This window comes from Coniophora puteana (assembly GCF_000271625.1).
Source record: "Coniophora puteana RWD-64-598 SS2 unplaced genomic scaffold CONPUscaffold_1, whole genome shotgun sequence".
Taxonomy (NCBI): domain Eukaryota; kingdom Fungi; phylum Basidiomycota; class Agaricomycetes; order Boletales; family Coniophoraceae; genus Coniophora; species Coniophora puteana.
This window is the reverse complement of record NW_006913053.1, coordinates 3784691-3799776: the sequence shown is the minus strand read 5'-3', so window position 1 is coordinate 3799776 and position 15086 is coordinate 3784691. Positions and strand designations below refer to the sequence as shown.

The following is a 15086-nucleotide window of genomic DNA, read 5'->3' as shown; positions in this document are numbered from 1 at the left end:
ATATCCACTTGCCATAGACACTTGTAGTGGAATGAAAGACACAAGCTCAGACTCCTCTGAGGCGATAGACTTAGAGTGTTATGATCGCTAGGCGAGATTGCGTTCTATCTCATATTCTGACGGGCCAATTTGTTGGCGGTTCGAAGTTTATTGGAGTTATATTCTGAGCTGCAAACGCACGCTCGTAGTTAGTAGCACTAAGCGTCTCCTAGCTAGTCACGCCCAATCTGATCTTTCTGTTTTCCGCAATGAATTCTGAGCAATAGACGAACTCAACATGCAGACCCTTCTTGCAGCCGCAGGCGAGAAAACGCGCACCGCTGTTCAGATCCTGGGGTCTGCGGTTGCAGTCACGGTGTCCATACCGTTATTCTTTCCGGTTCTTCGGGTTATTCTTCGCGGGAGACACCTCTCGAGGCAAAGGCACCTCGGCGCATGACTCGTCATTATCAGAGTCTTCATCGTCTGATTCATCGTCGTCTGATCCCTGACTTTCATCCTCCCAGTGGAGCTCCTGGATGATCATCCCCTTGTATCGTTCCTCGTCGCCCTCCATGACAAGAGTCGCCTCGAGTTCTTCCAGCAGGGTTCGGACATCAACCTCGTACTCCTCTGTGAGCTGAGCTATTATGCCTTCTCTCGTGATTTTGGACTGGACATCGTTGCCATCGACGGCATCAACGAGGCATTTAGCGATCACATCCAGACCGGGCTTCTCAGCTTCAATCAGCAACGTGTTCAACAAGTCAAAAAACATATCGCTCTTATCATCGTCGTCCCAGAATGAGACATCGAATCCCTCCGGATATCCGCTGCGGCTGAAGAGTACGTAGTCGACAGGATAATAGTCATGCATCTTGACCTGGAGCTGTAAAGCCACTGAATACGAGTATTCGGGGCGGCAGGCTGTTCGATTCTTCGACACCTTTTCTTTACCGCAATGGACCTTGTGCTCTGGCCAATCAACCTTTTGACATGCACTGGATCGAATAAGCAAGAAATTTAATTGCATGGGAGTACCAATGCATGGCGTACCTCGAGCAGTAGAGAACGTCGAAATTGAGCCTACGTTTACATGCCTTGCAGGATTTGAACTTGACCCCGATATCATGGCGTTTCCGTTGACAGTTCTCACATGTCAACGCTGAGCGACTATTTAGATGCTTTTTGTCTTCCAGGAGTCTATAGCTGGCTTCTGGATTCAGGTAGGATATTACCCTCTTCGCGACGATGGAGTCCGTAGGTGTGTTTTCGGTGAATTCGTGGCAACTGCTGACTATGATCTGGAGTGTACGCAGGATAAAATCGACTGTATGGTATAAGTAATCAGCATCTCTCATGAACCGAGGCCGTGGACCTACTGAAATACTCAATCCTGAGACAGGTGGTGAATTCATCACACCATTTGCTGATCTCCGAAGTTGTGTGGAAGACCATGCCGTCCCCGTACGCGTTCTTTAACCACTCGCTCTTCATGAGAACATTCTTGAAATTCTCCATTCCTCCAGCATTGTCCAGCTCGATAATGTTATCGTATAAATCCCAGATCCCCTTTCCACGCCCTTTCAACAAGTCACTAGAGTTCAGCTCGGGGCATAGCATCCGTGCGTCATGACCAATGCGAGATCGATAGCCTGCCTGTTCGAACCCTTCACATACGATGTCCTTGCGTGTGTCGACACTAACGAGGGAGAGCCAGCCCCGGTAATCATCGTTGAATGAGGGTCTGCCTATAATGGTCCTGAGAACCGACACCACGCCCTTGTACAGTCGCTGGCACTCTTCTCTAAAACAACGAAGGCGTTGGTACCCTGTCTTGCACAGTTTCTCGCGGCACAATACGGACTTCATCTGCATGGCCTCGATGCGGAGAACAGTGACAGCTCCGGTGTCTGGATCCCCTGGTTGGCCTTGATGAATCCTGGCGATCCCTTTGTCCCAGTCGCGCACCGTGGCACCCACTGCCGGCGGTCCTTGCGAATATCGGTGACCGGAAAGAAGACCTTAGCCCAGACAGAGTCGCGCTTGTCCCTGCGACGGGCGCTGCCCTCTTTATCTGCAAGAACGGATAGCATGATGGGCATCTGCGTATGTGTTGGTAATTAGGTGAACGGTTTTGTGACACGTCGAGACGCGTCGTGCGCTATGGCCAAGACTGGGTGTGTGAATTTGACAGGCGCTTGTAGGCACTGCCACATACTTGCTCTTTCGTGCCGGGTTTGCCGGTTGGTGATACGGCAGCACGGATATGCCAGACTCCGAGCCGATTAGTGAGCTTGCCTTGTATTCCGGTGCTGAGACTGCTCCTAGCTCAAGAGATATTTTCCCGAAGCACGCCGATCTAAACCGGCTGGAATGATCCACCACGGGAGCTTGCGACGGCAGGCAGCATATGGAGTAGAATGAATGAGAGCTCCGAGAGAGAGCGCAGCCTCAGATGAGGAACGTAAATGGTAACGAGGAGAAATCTTTGTCAATATACTAGGCAGAGCTGCGGCAGAGTTGTAACGTTAAGCTCGATAAGTATGAAGAGGTCATAAATATACACCGCATTGCATGTCATCATTGTCAACAGCTTTTGTGTGTTGATGATACTTAGCGTGCAGAAAGAGGGAAGACCCTATCTGGATCCGCGTCCAAACGCGGTGGCACTTGGTGGCGCGCATCTGCGAACCGGCCGGCTGTGCCTGACATAAATTGAAGTAGACCGTCGCGCTCGGCCGGTTGCTGTAACCTTTACTCCACCCTTCCACTTCCTCCCCCCCTCCCTCCTCCCCCCAGCTTTCGTCTACATTCAACACGCCAGTACTCAACATGGACGCGGAAAGCACCAAACAAGCGCTAGCCTCACAACCAGTCCCCGCGAGACGATCTGATCGAGGCAAGCGGAAGCACCAGACCGATACCGATGATGCCACACAAGAGCGCGCAAAGGTTGAGCAGGCCGAGCCCCCGAAGAAGAAGGTCAAACGCCAGCGCGTCAAAGGGCGTCTGTCCGGGCTCCTGCAGATGCCCATGGATGTGCTCTTCGAGGTGCGCCTCTTGACTATCCATGAAGATGCCATCGCAATGCCCCTAACTTCACTGGCGAGGTCAGATCTTCGGCCACCTTCGCCCTTTGGATTTGCTGCATCTGTCGCGCACCACCAAGGAGTTCAGGCGGGTGCTCCTACACCGCTCCTCTATCTCTATCTGGAAGTCGGCGCGCGAGAACGTACCGGATCTTCCAGAATGTCCAGCCTCCTTCAGTGAGCCCGCCTACGCCAACTTCGTCTTCGACACCCATTGCTACGTGCGCCATTCCTCAACAACTGTCATACTCGAAGGGATGCTAATCTCGCACCATAGGTCTGCCTGAGCCCCTACGTCCGAGCCATCGATTGGCGCCTCGGGAAGCGTATATGCAGCAAGTGTTCCAAAACCTCGTAAGTGTCTCTTTTCTGCATGCTCTCCATAACGCTTGAAGTCTGCCTAGCCTTGTTAAAGCCTTAGTCTATGGAGTCGAGTTCCGAGGGAACAACCTTATACCGAGGACCTATTCGAGTACGTCCTTTGTAACACTGAACATGATTCGGATATCAATCTAACCTTTTTTAGAGCGTGACGGGATGATCCTTTTCAAAGCAGAGCGAGAAACCATCGAAAAGCGCCTGAAGGAACTTTCCGGCAATGACAAGAAAGAAGAATACAACGCGTTTGTCGCACAACGTATGGCTTACCTCAAAGATCTCGGAGAGGTAGATATAAATATTGCATGTGCCCTACTTTTGCTCATCATTTCCGCAAAGCTTGCCCCTAAACTCGAGGACTGGGCCATTGTTAAGGCCAATAACAGGTCCGAAGAGCTTGACGAGGCGAGACGTGACAGAAAGCGGGCGTGAGTTCAATTTTGGCGGTTTCCTGGAGGCTTCTCTGAGCGCCCCTGTTTTACAGCATTATCGACAAGCTCACGGAGCTAGGCTGGGGCGAGGAGATTGAAAGCATACCACCGACGGACGATATGAGTCGTCTCAAGGCGGTCAAGCAACCAACACGCCTTACGCCTCGAAGTGAGTCAACTCCGCTCGCCGTTTTTGAGCTCTTCTAAGCTCTTCCAGTCTGGGCGAATATCAAGGACGAGATGATCGCGTATATGGAGGATATGAAAAGTAAGCGTATAGAACGCGAGCGAAAAGCGTTGGTCATGTCCCGCAAACGACACGCCATCACCGTTCTCCGGGAGTATAAGGTAGCGCGTATCCCCTTCATCAATGTGATGCCGGAGGCTCCCGATTTCTGCGCGTTCCCCGAGGTTGATGCTATCCTGGAACTTCCGAACGAGGTCGAGGTTACTCAAGCATCGTTTGATAATATTGTTTCCGACATGGACACCCTCATAGAGAGATGGCGTGCCGCGATTACCAGAAAACTCGCTGACGCCGCTGTTACAATGATTGGTGAACAGCAGTCGTCTAGCGAAGGCATGGATGTTGATGAATCTCATGTAAGTCAAGACGTGTGATAATTGATCGTTGACTCTAACGTCACGTTGGTCTTTCTGTATCCACAGCCGCTCCATCTAGCCACTACCGTGTTCAAATGCAAGCAGTGCCATGGGTACCCCATGTACGACGGATGGGACTCTGACGAAGACGACTTTCCGATGTTTGGGATGCCACTGTATACACCACGAAGGCGCCCGCTGCTGTACTATCCGCAGGTCATGGGCCACAAATGTCTCACCCGACACCAGTCTCGGTGGGGCGAGTTCACGAATGACCCCACCCAGCAACTGAGCGATTCCATGGAGACCATGCGGGAGCCGTGGAGTGAAGGGCCGTTGCTTCTGGATGACCAGGCCAGTACGGCGGTCCGCGACATTGTCGATCTGTGCGGCATGGATCCGCTTAACACTACGCCAGCACAGCTAGACGAGCTAGATCCTAGGCTTGCTTGCCTGAGTTGCTTGAACTGGTCGAATGAAGAAGAGAACAAGACAGATGCTAAGGTGTTCGGATGGCGAAAAGCGGTAAGTGACATTCTCGGTGTATATGCCTTTCGCCCGTGACTGAAAGCGACATCATAGGTCCAACATCAGGTTTCGGGACACTCCGGGCGGGGTCAGATACTGGATTGGAGGCTACTCGAGGGAGACGAACTTCGGACATACCGGGAGAAGGAGGCTGAAGCACCTGCGTCATCATCTGATGCTACACTGCCGGAGCCTCAAAGAAGCCAAGCCGTCTGGAAATGCGTTCCCTGTCTCGACCAGATCACCGAGAACACTCACACCCATTCGAGCGTCAAGACACATCTACAATTCTCGTATGCTTTTACCTTGTTCGCCAGGATCGTTTGGTTTGCTGACAACGTCGCGATCATACAGCCATAGCATTACCGAACCGGAGTTGAACCGTGACTATATGCAAATGTACGGAAGTGACGCGGAACGGGCTGAGCTTCCCCGTATTACACTGACCATGGATAGACCCGATCATGTATTCAAACCTGGAGAAAAGGCAATGTCCCGGCTCGAGATGGACTTTTTCGACTGGTTCTCCCCCATGCACGATTTTGATATGCCCGATTACGACAGCGACAACTACGACAGCGGCGATTATTGAGCGCTGGGTCATGGGCTGTTACCACCTCACTCCTTCATCAACTGCTCGAACACTGTATCAAACCCTTTCTTCCTTCTTAATTTATCATTCCTTCTTCAGGATCTAATTCTGTCATTCAAACCGAATGATCTTTGTTCTCGCTCTAGCGCACTTCATCTATAACTTGCTCCCGTATTATAGGTGTATAATCAATTAAAATCGTGTTGTGCAAGGGCTCATACTAGCAGCTCGCCTTCTACGCTGGCGGCGTCCAGAGCAAGACGGGGAAGAACCGCTTCATAGCGATCTAAGTCCTTACTTCTGAGGTATTTGAGGATCTTCGCTCGCTGGTGGACGAGCTTCCGGAGACTCCGCCGATTCTCGAGGTCCTTGTGGTTCCTAAGGAGATGTGACCAGAGGTTGCGTATTTGCGTGGTGAGAATGGCAGCTGTGGACCGCTGTATGTCAGGAGTATCATTCGGTAGAGTGCGAAGATTACGCGCCTTGTACCTCAGGACGACCAGTGTCGTCCGGCTTGCCAGGCCCCGAGAACTCCTCCACACACCGCCTGCGGTTAACCAACGCGAGGCCCCTCGCACTCGCATTCCGCAGGTCAGCCACCTTAGCAAACATGTTCGCCTTCTGCACCTCCTCCTTCATCTTCTCAGTCATGTCCTTCACAACATTCTCCATATTCAAAGGCGGCGGCTTCATCCGTATGTCCTTCTCGATGGCCCCCTGTACTGTAAGCGGCGGCAGGAGCTTGAAGAACATCTCCTTCTCCTTGTCGCTGATGCCGAACCCGAGGTATGCGGGCACATGCACGTCGCCCTCGCTGTTCGCGTATGTCTCCGGCGTGGCCTCGCGCAGGGACTCCTCGGTGACGACCACCTTGGCGAGGTCGCAGCGGTGCCATTTGTGCTGCTGCCCGGGGCGATATCCGAGTACGGCATACTCGCGCGATGCGTCTTTGGCCTCCTTGCGCAGGATTTTGGCTTGCACCTTGGAAATTGGGGGAGATTTGCGGAGCGGTTTCGCGTGCGCTACGGCGGACGTGTGGAGAGAAGATGTGCTAGCTGGCTGAGCGAGACATCTAGAGGCTGAAAAAGAATGTCATAAGCACGCTATAGATAATTGTGCGTATAGAGGTGCTTGCCTGGCGCGCTGCACGCTCGAAACATTTTGAAGCACTTGAGCAGAAGACGCGCCGAACTGCCCGACCGCGAATGGGCAAACTGCCCGCTTGACAGCGTGCGAGCTCGTACCGGCATCTTCCGGAAGCGTATAAGAACCGCATTTTTTGCGTTGATGGCTTTTCTTCAAGGGAGAATGCCACGCTGCGCGATGCTAGATTTCTCTACCGTCGATGACAGTGCCAGTGACTTCGCATGAAGTCCTGATCTCTCGAGAGTAACCAGCAGCTTAGGAAGTGTCGTATCGACAGTAAAGAGGACACGGCATGTCGACAACACACTGGCACATCTTTTCCTCGATCTCTTTCTTTTTCTCTATCTCGTAGTACCCTTAATGCAATCATGATGTCTGCCTTCTCCACCACAATCACATTCTCTGAGATCTGCTTTCATCGCGTTCAGCGTGCCCTAGTGTACAGGATAAGTTTGCACCTTGGGCATATCGAGACTCGAGAGGTTTGCTCGGAACTCGGGGAGAAGATGACGGCGGCGCGTGAGAACCAAGCTCCAGAAACCTGCTGGCCAATTTTGCACTCGCCCCTCACCGACACACCCCTCCACATCCATCTTGCCTCTCCAGGCCCCTGCACACCATGGCACCCATCAAGAAGAAACCATCCGGCTCCAACGCCTCCGACCTCACACTGAAACGCGTCAAGGGCGAGAACTTCTATCGCAATGCGAAGCAGGCCGCGCGGGTCAAGATGCTTAACGGCGGCAAGGCCGTCCGCGACAGGGACGGCAAAATCGTCAAGGCTGCTGCATTCCAGGCTGGCGAGGATGAGGCGAAGCCGGGGAGGGTGCAGCCTGATCGACGGTGGTTCGGTGCGTTGTGTTCGATTACCTTTTCAGGCGGTAGAGCGCTGACGGCAAAATTGGATTGCAGGTAATACGAGAGTGATCTCGCAGACTGCTCTGGATCATTTCCGGACAAATTTGTCGACAAGGAAGGATGATCCGTACTCTGTGCTGCTGCGACGCAATAAGCTGCCTATGGCTCTGTTGGACGATGCGGCGAACCCGAATGTTCGCAAGGTTAGTACTATCTAGTTTTTACGATGCTAGGATCATATCAATGTGTCATTCATTTCATCAGCGCTCACACATCGTGGAAACGGAATCTTTCGGTGACACTTTTGGTCCCAAAGCTCAGCGCAAGAAGCCTCGTTTGGAGGTCAGCACTTTTGAAGAGTTGAGTAAAGCGGGCGCTGCTGCTGCTGAAGATGCAGAAAATCAGGCAAACAGTGCGCGTCTCTCATTTTGATGAACGATGGGCAAGGAGACTCACTCTTATTAGATGATGCTGCCGACCCCATGCTCATTGATCCTCCTACTCACGCGAACCAAACTGAGGCCATCTACGCCAAGGGAACATCAAGACGTATTTACGGAGAGCTCTACAAGGTCATTGACTCCTCGGACGTCATTCTTCATATTTTGGATGCTCGCGATCCCTTCGGGACAATGTGCGATTCCGTATTGGAGTTTATTAAAAAGGAGAAATCGCACAAACAAGTCGTTCTTGTCATCAACAAATGTGATTTAGTGCCGAATTGGGTGACGGCAAGTAGCAGCAAATTAATAACAGTGATTTTTGCTTACCCTGGTTTAGGCGCGCTACATCCAATACCTCACTCCACGCTTCCCTACTATCGCTTTCCATGCTTCCCCCAATCACTCCTTCGGAAAAGGTTCCCTCATCCAACTCCTTCGACAGTTTTCTCAACTCCACTCCGACAAGAAGCAGATATCCGTCGGCTTCGTCGGATACCCTAATGTCGGCAAAAGTAGCGTGATCAATACCCTCAAAAGTGGCAAGGTTTGCCGCGTAGCTCCGATACCTGGAGAAACCAAGGTGCGTTTCGTCCCAGTAATTTTCTCAAATTCCCATCTTAATTCTCGCACAGGTCTGGCAATACATTACCCTCACTCGTCGCATATACCTCATCGATTGCCCGGGTATCGTACCTACCTCCGCACATGACACTGAAACTTCCACCGTCCTCAAAGGCGTCGTTCGCGTTGAGGCTCTGGCAACCCCTTCCGACCACATCCCCACCCTCATGTCCCGCGTCAAGCCCATATACCTCTCAAGAACCTACGGCGTCCCCCTTCCCAATCCCGATGATTCTTCCGAAAGCTGGGAACCCGAAGCATTCATGGACGCTCTCGCTCGCATGAAAGGCCGTCTTCTCAAAGGGGGCGAGCCGGACATGGAGGGCGTCGCAAAAATCGTGCTTAGTGACTGGGTTCGGGGCAGGATACCTTTCTTCGTACCGCCACCCGAGCGTCCCGCTGAACTGAACGAGGCGGAGGCCAAGATCAAGGCAAGGAAGGCCAAAGGGAAAGAAAAGGCCGCGGAAGAAGTTCCGGGCGTTAAGCAGAACCTGAGGACGATCACGCAGAAGAACACGTTCGTGCCTGAAGATATTCAGCCTATGGATGATTTGGACGAAGATGAGGAAGCGGAAGCGGCCGCCGATGGCGAGGATGCAGCCATGTCCGAGGATGCCGTTGACGAAGATGAGAGCGGTTCAGAAGGAGAAGACGAGGGAGCCACCGAGGAACCAGCTCTATCGTGGAATGATGTCTTCGCTGAAGACACGCCCAAGATCATCTCTGAGAACGCTCCGTCCGAACTGCCGTCGGCCGAGCAAGGTCAGTGGACGATAATTGTTTTGTTCGCATCAGTTGATTGAGTTATGATATGTCAGATGACGCGTCAGAGCGGTCGTCAAGTCCAGCGCCCAAGAAAGACGCGCGGATGAAGACAAACAAGGTCTGTTGCTGTTACTTCTTACTACCACTCGTGATGTTGACTTCCATTGAAGAAAAAGGCCGAGAACTTCTACTCGAATGCTAACGTGAAGAACAAAAACAGGAACAAGGCTGCGGTGATGAAGTCACTGCCCACCGGCAAAAAGGTCGACGGCCGTCGACGACGGAAATGAGCAGGACATCGATAATGCGCTTTACCATGTCGAGCCTTACGACAATGTCGGTGTATGCGGGCGATAATCTATCCTGGGCTGTCGTAGTGCTGGCATATTTTCAGCATGGGCTGTTTTGATTGGTTGGATCTATCAGTAAGGGGCTAAGCCATTCTCAAACGATCTCAAGCCGCTCCGCGCTTTCTCCATGCCGCACGCGTGCGCGCCGCACATGGATGCTGTTACACGCGCTAGCAGGTATTGGCAAAGGTTTGGGGAAGATGAGCTCACTAGTTGCGCCCGCCTTCGCCGGGCCTCGAGCGGAGATAATCAGCGTGGGAACTCGTTCGAGCATAAGATATCAACTCGAAATTTCCCCTGAACTAATACCGGCAGATCTCTACTTTCATCCACCATGTCCGTGACCAAAATCCACGCTCGCCAGGTTTGTTTCTTTGCTGGTATTCCCTCGATGTTTGCTGAAGATCACATCAATAGATCTTCGACTCTCGCGGTAACCCCACCGTCGAGGTTGACCTTTGGACTTCCAAGGGTTAGTCCATGACATATATGCGCTTTCTTTGGTATAGCTAACAGAGTACATCCAGGCCGCTTCCGTGCTGCCGTCCCCTCTGGTGCCTCCACCGGTGTTCACGAGGCCGTTGAGCTTCGTGACGGTGACAAAGCCAACTACGTCGGCAAGGGTACATGCTTCCAATCCTGACGCACCGGAGTATGACTGAATATATGCGCTCAGGTGTCTCGAAGGCTGTTGACAACGTCAACAACACCCTCGGCCCCAAGCTCATCGAGGCTGGTCTCAAGGTCACCCAGCAGAAGGAGATTGACGACTTCCTCATCAAGCTCGACGGCACCCCCAACAAGGGCAAGTATGGTGCCAACGCCATCCTCGCTATCTCCATTGCCGCTACCGAGGCCGGTGCCGCCGAGAAGGGCGTTCCTGTCTACCAGCACCTCGCTGAACTTGCCGGTGTCAAGCCCCCCTACACCCTCCCCACTCCCGCCTTCAACGTCATCAACGGTGGCTCCCATGCCGGCAACAAGCTCGCGTTCCAGGAGTTCATGATCCTCCCCACTGGCGCTTCTTCGTTCACTGAGGCGATGAAGATCGGTACTGAGACCTACCACACCCTCAAGAAGGTCATCAGCGCCAAGTACGGCATTGATGGTGCGCATATATCCTCCCTTTTCAGCCGTCATGGCCTAACTTCGTATTGATCAGCCACCAACGTTGGTGATGAGGGTGGATTCGCCCCCAACGTCTCCGGCGCCGAGGAGTCTCTTGAGCTTCTCACTGAGGCCATCAAGAAGGCCGGTTACGAGGGCAAGATCAAGATCGCTCTCGACGTTGCCTCGTCCGAGTTTTACAAGGAGGGCAAGTACGATCTCGACTTCAAGAACGCCAACTCGGACCCCACCAAGTGGATCTCGGGCACTGAGCTCGCGGACCTCTACCTCGGTTACCTCAAGAAGTACCCCATTGTCTCGATCGAGGACCCCTTCGACCAGGACGACTGGGAGGCTTGGAGCCACTTCACCAAGCAGGCCCCTATCCAGATCGTCGGTGATGATCTGACGGTCACCAACCCTCTTCGCATCAAGACTGCCATTGAGAAGAAGGCTTGCAACGGTCTTCTCCTCAAGGTGAGTTTTGCGAAGAAGTTACCCAGGGCGCAGGCTAACATTATCCCCTTCTACAGATCAACCAGATCGGTACGATCTCGGAGTCGATCCAAGCGTGAGTATTACAAGGTGTTTTTCTCTTGAACTAAACACTCATCCCGGCGTAGTGCTCAGCTCGCGCAGTCCGACGGCTGGGGTGTCATGGTCTCTCATCGTAGCGGTGAGACCGAGAACACCATCATCGCCGACCTTGTCGTTGCTCTCGGCACTGGCCAGATCAAGACTGGCGCTCCCGCTCGCAGCGAGCGTGTCGCCAAGTACAACGCTCTCCTCCGCATTGAGTGCGTCAGCTTGCTCGTCCTTGTGAAACTGATCGCTGATAAGCGCCTAGGGACGAGATCAAGGGCAGTGGTGCTATCTACGCCGGCGAGGGAGGTCTTTCTTCGGGTCTCAACCCCCCTTCTCTCCACAAAAAGTAAATGGGTGTTTAGGTTTCTTAGGAAGTTGACCATTCTCTGTAATTCTCTGCATAGACGTTGTACTTTAGTATTAGTGGCATTCGCAATGCATTCTGCTTTTCCACTGTCCGTATCTAGCCCGGAAAAGTAATGAACTGTAGGGACCATGGTAGGAAATCGCGAATTGGTTACCTGCTATGCACTTGCGAAGGTGACCTCAAGCGGCTCAAGCGCGTCGCGACTTATATGGGGCGCGGTCACATGATGGAAATGCAACGCGTCTCGTTCCCGTTGAGACATGCACCACTCTTTTCCACGGACGCAATCCATTTCCCATCTACTTAACGTCAACACCAAAGTGTGCTTCTCATCTACACTAAATAATCGAGGAACTGTACTTGGATCCCTCTGTCGTAATCTACACTAACGTTGGCACAGTGAGCTCTTTGTACTACTGAGCCGGATCGTCTGGACAAAACTGACAGGACGTAACAGTAATCATGACCCGAGAAACCCCACGTCTCAAGCGGGATAGATCCCTGTGGTATGAAGATGGGAACATGGTCATAGCAGCTGCCCCTTCGGACACCAAGAAAGGCCTCCTGTTCCGCGTGCACAAGTTCATCCTCGCCATGCACTCCCCCGTCTTCGCCGACATGTTCACGTTGCCCGACATTCCGGCCGAAACGGCAGATCCTGAGGACTTTTACGATGGTGTCCCACTTGTGCGGATGTATGATAAGGCGCAGGACGTGAAAGATCTGTTGAAGTATTACTATGAGCCTTCGTGAGTGTTACTGTTGCATGCGGGCTGGGCGTCGCAGGATTTGGCTAATCAGTTGACAGTTCGTTTGTCGTCAAGCGCTACGATCCCCAGAACCCTAACAAGATACGAGGTCTCATGCATCTTGCGAGGAAGTACCAGATCACACCCCTGTTGGATCGACTAATCAAGCATCTGAAGGAGGACTGGCCTCAAACACTCACGGAGTGGGATGTAATCGAGGGCGAAGTTAAAGCTCGTCTCGAATCCCAGGTGGACTACGGCTACGATGACCATGTCTACGTCGACGAAGTCTTCCCTGAACCAGGAACTACCATTCGTCTCGCGCGCGAAATGGATATTCCGGTAGTTTTGCCCGCTGTGTTCTACCACCTTTCGCGACTCAAAATAACCAGAGAACGGACCTCCGAGATAACAGATTTTAAGATTATTGGTGGCCGCACAGCTGACTGGTCAGCTCTTTCCGAGGAGGATCTTAGATGCTTGCTCTACGGCCGGGAGAACCTCCAGGAATACAAATCCATTGCGTGCCGGCCACTCATTTTTAGCTGTTCCCACAAGGAATGTGACGCTCTCAAAACCCTCTGCAGCGCAATTCAAGTACTGTACGACTCAAAGGACATATTAACTGGCTTGAAGGACTTTGTTCCGAAAGACCAGTACACGCAAAAGGAATTGTGCGTGTCATGTTGGTTGAAGGTGAACAACCTCGCACAGAATGCGCGTATGGATATATGGAAGAAGCTTCCGAAGTTCTTCAGACTTCCTCGTCCTTCAGACGACTGGGATTCTGATAGTGATATGAGCGCGTAGCTTACTTATGCCCATGTAAGCTTATCTCACGTCATTCTGCTTACTACGTACAGTATCGATTGCACCTAGTCTACTATATCTACCCGATATTTGAGACGGAAATGCAGGCAACAAGATAGGAGTGTAGCTAGTGTGCTGCATGTATGAGACTCGCATTCCATCATGTAGCAGATTTGCTGGCGAGATGCGACAACAAATATTTACAGCTCTTAAGTTGGTGGTCGCACGACGAATACGCATGGCGCCATGCGCGTGCCTCGTGGTGCCTATTAGTATCATGCTGCAACGCTCACAGATGTCTTTGGAGTGCTTTCCTCTCTTTTCCTCCGTCCAAACAGGTCTAAACCCTCTCAGCCCGTCCTTCGACATCTCAAGTAGAATCTGTAAGTCACACCATTCCAGAACCTCCTGGCGCAGTGCGCTGTTTATAGTCGTCAGGCCACCAGAATCCGTAAGACTAAACTAACATCTCACTATTTAGCATGTCCGATACGGACGCACGCTTGAAACGGGACAAATCCCTGTATTTCGACGATGGCAACGTCGTAATCGCAGCTGCATTAACACCAACCAAGAACGGTCTCCTATTCCGTGTGCACAAGTCCATCCTCGCCAAAAACTCCCTTGTTTTCGCGGACATGTTCACGCTACCCGACATTTCTCCTCGTACAGAAGCTGAGACGAATGACTTATACGACGGTGTACCCGTTGTCCCGATGTATGACAAACCACAGGATGTTCGTGGCTTGTTGCATTTCTTCTATGATGCTCCGTGAGTTACAGATGCACATGGTGAAAACACGATCGTTGATTGACGGATCGACAGATCTGTCGTTCTCAGTCGCTACGATCCGGAGACTCCCAGCAAGATCGATGGTATCTTGACTCTTGCCAAGAAATACCGGATTACCCCTCTATGGGACCGGCTGGTCGACCATTTCAAGGCGGACTGGCCGCAAACTCTCACTGACTGGGACGTACTCGAGAGCGAAATGGCAATTCGTCAACAAGCTCGACTAGAACTCGCGGAGGACCTGCCATTTATTGACGAAGTCTTTCCTGAGCCCGGAGCTGCTATTAGACTCGCGCGGGACCTTGATATTCAAGAGGTTCTGCCGGCGGCGTTCTACCACCTCTCCAGGCTCAAGATAACCCAAGATCGCAGGGTCGAAGGCCAGAGCTCCGAGTCGAATCATGAAGACGACCTAATATGGCATCGTGTAGAGGGCGGCCGAACTGCCAACTGGTCTTTCCTGTCTATAGAGGACTTTAGGTGCTTGCTGTCCGGGCGGGAGAATATTGAACGATACCTCAGGACGAAGTATCCTGATTTCTCACTTCTTTGCAGGAAAGAGGGCGCGAAATGCGACGTCAGGAAAGTTTCTTGTTCTAAGCTTGAGTTATTGTACCATTCGTCGGACATATTGCATGACCTCAAAGACTTCATTCCCGAGAAAGGACATACTGAAGAGGAAATATGTGGTTGGTGTCGTCTGCGCGTGAACGACGTTGCAAGCGCAGTACGAATGGAACTTTGGTACAAACTTAGCGAATTCTTCTCCCTCCCTCCTCTCCCAGATCAATGATTCATTGCAGCCTCACGGTCTTTCGCTCACCTGTGTTTAGTGCCTGTTGTATATTAGAACCCTTGTGTCTTTGTTGGTTGTTTTAGTTGTGAACGC

The 15086-nt window shown here is 52.1% G+C and overlaps 7 protein-coding genes across 7 annotated transcripts; 5 read left to right on the top strand and 2 right to left on the bottom strand.

Moving 5' to 3' along the window:
* Positions 1–367: 367 nt before the first annotated feature.
* CONPUDRAFT_161811 (uncharacterized protein) lies at positions 368–2104 on the bottom strand (the record flags this gene model as incomplete). Its single annotated transcript, XM_007765596.1, has 4 exons — positions 1951–2104; positions 1362–1786; positions 1218–1309; positions 368–868 (listed from the first exon to the last, which is right to left on the bottom strand). The coding sequence occupies exons 1-4, from the start codon at positions 2082–2084 to the stop codon at positions 368–370; spliced, it is 1152 nt and encodes a 383-aa protein (XP_007763786.1). The 5' UTR covers positions 2085–2104.
* Positions 2105–3012: 908 nt separating this feature from the next.
* On the top strand, positions 3013–5770 carry CONPUDRAFT_79375 (uncharacterized protein; the record flags this gene model as incomplete). The annotated part of the gene is made up of 11 exons (XM_007764670.1): positions 3013–3033; positions 3098–3292; positions 3349–3425; positions 3476–3543; positions 3598–3737; positions 3789–3877; positions 3934–4049; positions 4098–4483; positions 4550–5008; positions 5066–5304; positions 5366–5770. 11 exons carry the CDS (start codon positions 3016–3018, stop codon positions 5601–5603), a joined length of 2025 nt encoding a protein of 674 aa, XP_007762860.1. The 3' UTR covers positions 5604–5770.
* Positions 5771–5773: 3 nt separating this feature from the next.
* On the bottom strand, positions 5774–6773 carry CONPUDRAFT_96564 (S15/NS1 RNA-binding domain-containing protein). The gene is made up of 3 exons (XM_007765595.1): positions 6739–6773; positions 6086–6682; positions 5774–6030 (listed from the first exon to the last, which is right to left on the bottom strand). The coding sequence occupies exons 1-3, from the start codon at positions 6761–6763 to the stop codon at positions 5819–5821; spliced, it is 834 nt and encodes a 277-aa protein (XP_007763785.1). The 5' UTR covers positions 6764–6773; the 3' UTR covers positions 5774–5818.
* Positions 6774–7329: 556 nt separating this feature from the next.
* CONPUDRAFT_161809 (NGP1NT-domain-containing protein) lies at positions 7330–9831 on the top strand. The gene is made up of 8 exons (XM_007765594.1): positions 7330–7600; positions 7662–7810; positions 7872–8019; positions 8073–8338; positions 8388–8630; positions 8683–9433; positions 9490–9554; positions 9607–9831. The coding sequence occupies exons 1-8, from the start codon at positions 7369–7371 to the stop codon at positions 9724–9726; spliced, it is 1974 nt and encodes a 657-aa protein (XP_007763784.1). The 5' UTR covers positions 7330–7368; the 3' UTR covers positions 9727–9831.
* A 289-nt stretch (positions 9832–10120) lies between these two features.
* On the top strand, positions 10121–11828 carry CONPUDRAFT_44099 (enolase; the record flags this gene model as incomplete). The annotated part of the gene is made up of 8 exons (XM_007764234.1): positions 10121–10150; positions 10204–10258; positions 10314–10409; positions 10463–10894; positions 10949–11370; positions 11427–11464; positions 11517–11694; positions 11748–11828. 8 exons carry the CDS (start codon positions 10121–10123, stop codon positions 11826–11828), a joined length of 1332 nt encoding a protein of 443 aa, XP_007762424.1.
* A 367-nt stretch (positions 11829–12195) lies between these two features.
* On the top strand, positions 12196–13516 carry CONPUDRAFT_96559 (uncharacterized protein). Its single transcript, XM_007765593.1, has 3 exons — positions 12196–12244; positions 12303–12594; positions 12654–13516. Exons 2-3 carry the CDS (start codon positions 12308–12310, stop codon positions 13402–13404), a joined length of 1038 nt encoding a protein of 345 aa, XP_007763783.1. The 5' UTR covers positions 12196–12244; positions 12303–12307; the 3' UTR covers positions 13405–13516.
* A 260-nt stretch (positions 13517–13776) lies between these two features.
* Positions 13777–15086, top strand: CONPUDRAFT_96556 (uncharacterized protein). Its single transcript, XM_007765592.1, has 3 exons — positions 13777–13787; positions 13886–14176; positions 14231–15086. The coding sequence occupies exons 2-3, from the start codon at positions 13887–13889 to the stop codon at positions 14988–14990; spliced, it is 1050 nt and encodes a 349-aa protein (XP_007763782.1). The 5' UTR covers positions 13777–13787; position 13886; the 3' UTR covers positions 14991–15086.

Coding starts and splice junctions, on each gene's coding strand:
- CONPUDRAFT_96564 (XM_007765595.1), bottom strand. CDS start 6,763: ATGTTTCGAGCGTGCAGCGCGCCAG. Junction 6,683..6,738: donor TCGAGCGTGCAGCGCGCCAG/GCAAGCACCTCT, acceptor ATTCTTTTTCAG/CCTCTAGATGTCTCGCTCAG. Junction 6,031..6,085: donor TGGTCGTCCTGAGGTACAAG/GCGCGTAATCTT, acceptor AGCGGTCCACAG/CTGCCATTCTCACCACGCAA.
- CONPUDRAFT_161809 (XM_007765594.1), top strand. CDS start 7,369: ATGGCACCCATCAAGAAGAAACCATCCGGCTCCAACGCCTCCGACCTC. Junction 8,631..8,682: donor CGATACCTGGAGAAACCAAG/GTGCGTTTCGTC, acceptor ATTCTCGCACAG/GTCTGGCAATACATTACCCT. Junction 9,555..9,606: donor CGCGGATGAAGACAAACAAG/GTCTGTTGCTGT, acceptor CTTCCATTGAAG/AAAAAGGCCGAGAACTTCTA.
- CONPUDRAFT_96559 (XM_007765593.1), top strand. CDS start 12,308: ATGACCCGAGAAACCCCACGTCTCAAGCGGGATAGATCCCTGTGGTAT. Junction 12,595..12,653: donor AAGTATTACTATGAGCCTTC/GTGAGTGTTACT, acceptor ATCAGTTGACAG/TTCGTTTGTCGTCAAGCGCT.
- CONPUDRAFT_96556 (XM_007765592.1), top strand. CDS start 13,887: ATGTCCGATACGGACGCACGCTTGAAACGGGACAAATCCCTGTATTTC. Junction 14,177..14,230: donor CATTTCTTCTATGATGCTCC/GTGAGTTACAGA, acceptor ACGGATCGACAG/ATCTGTCGTTCTCAGTCGCT.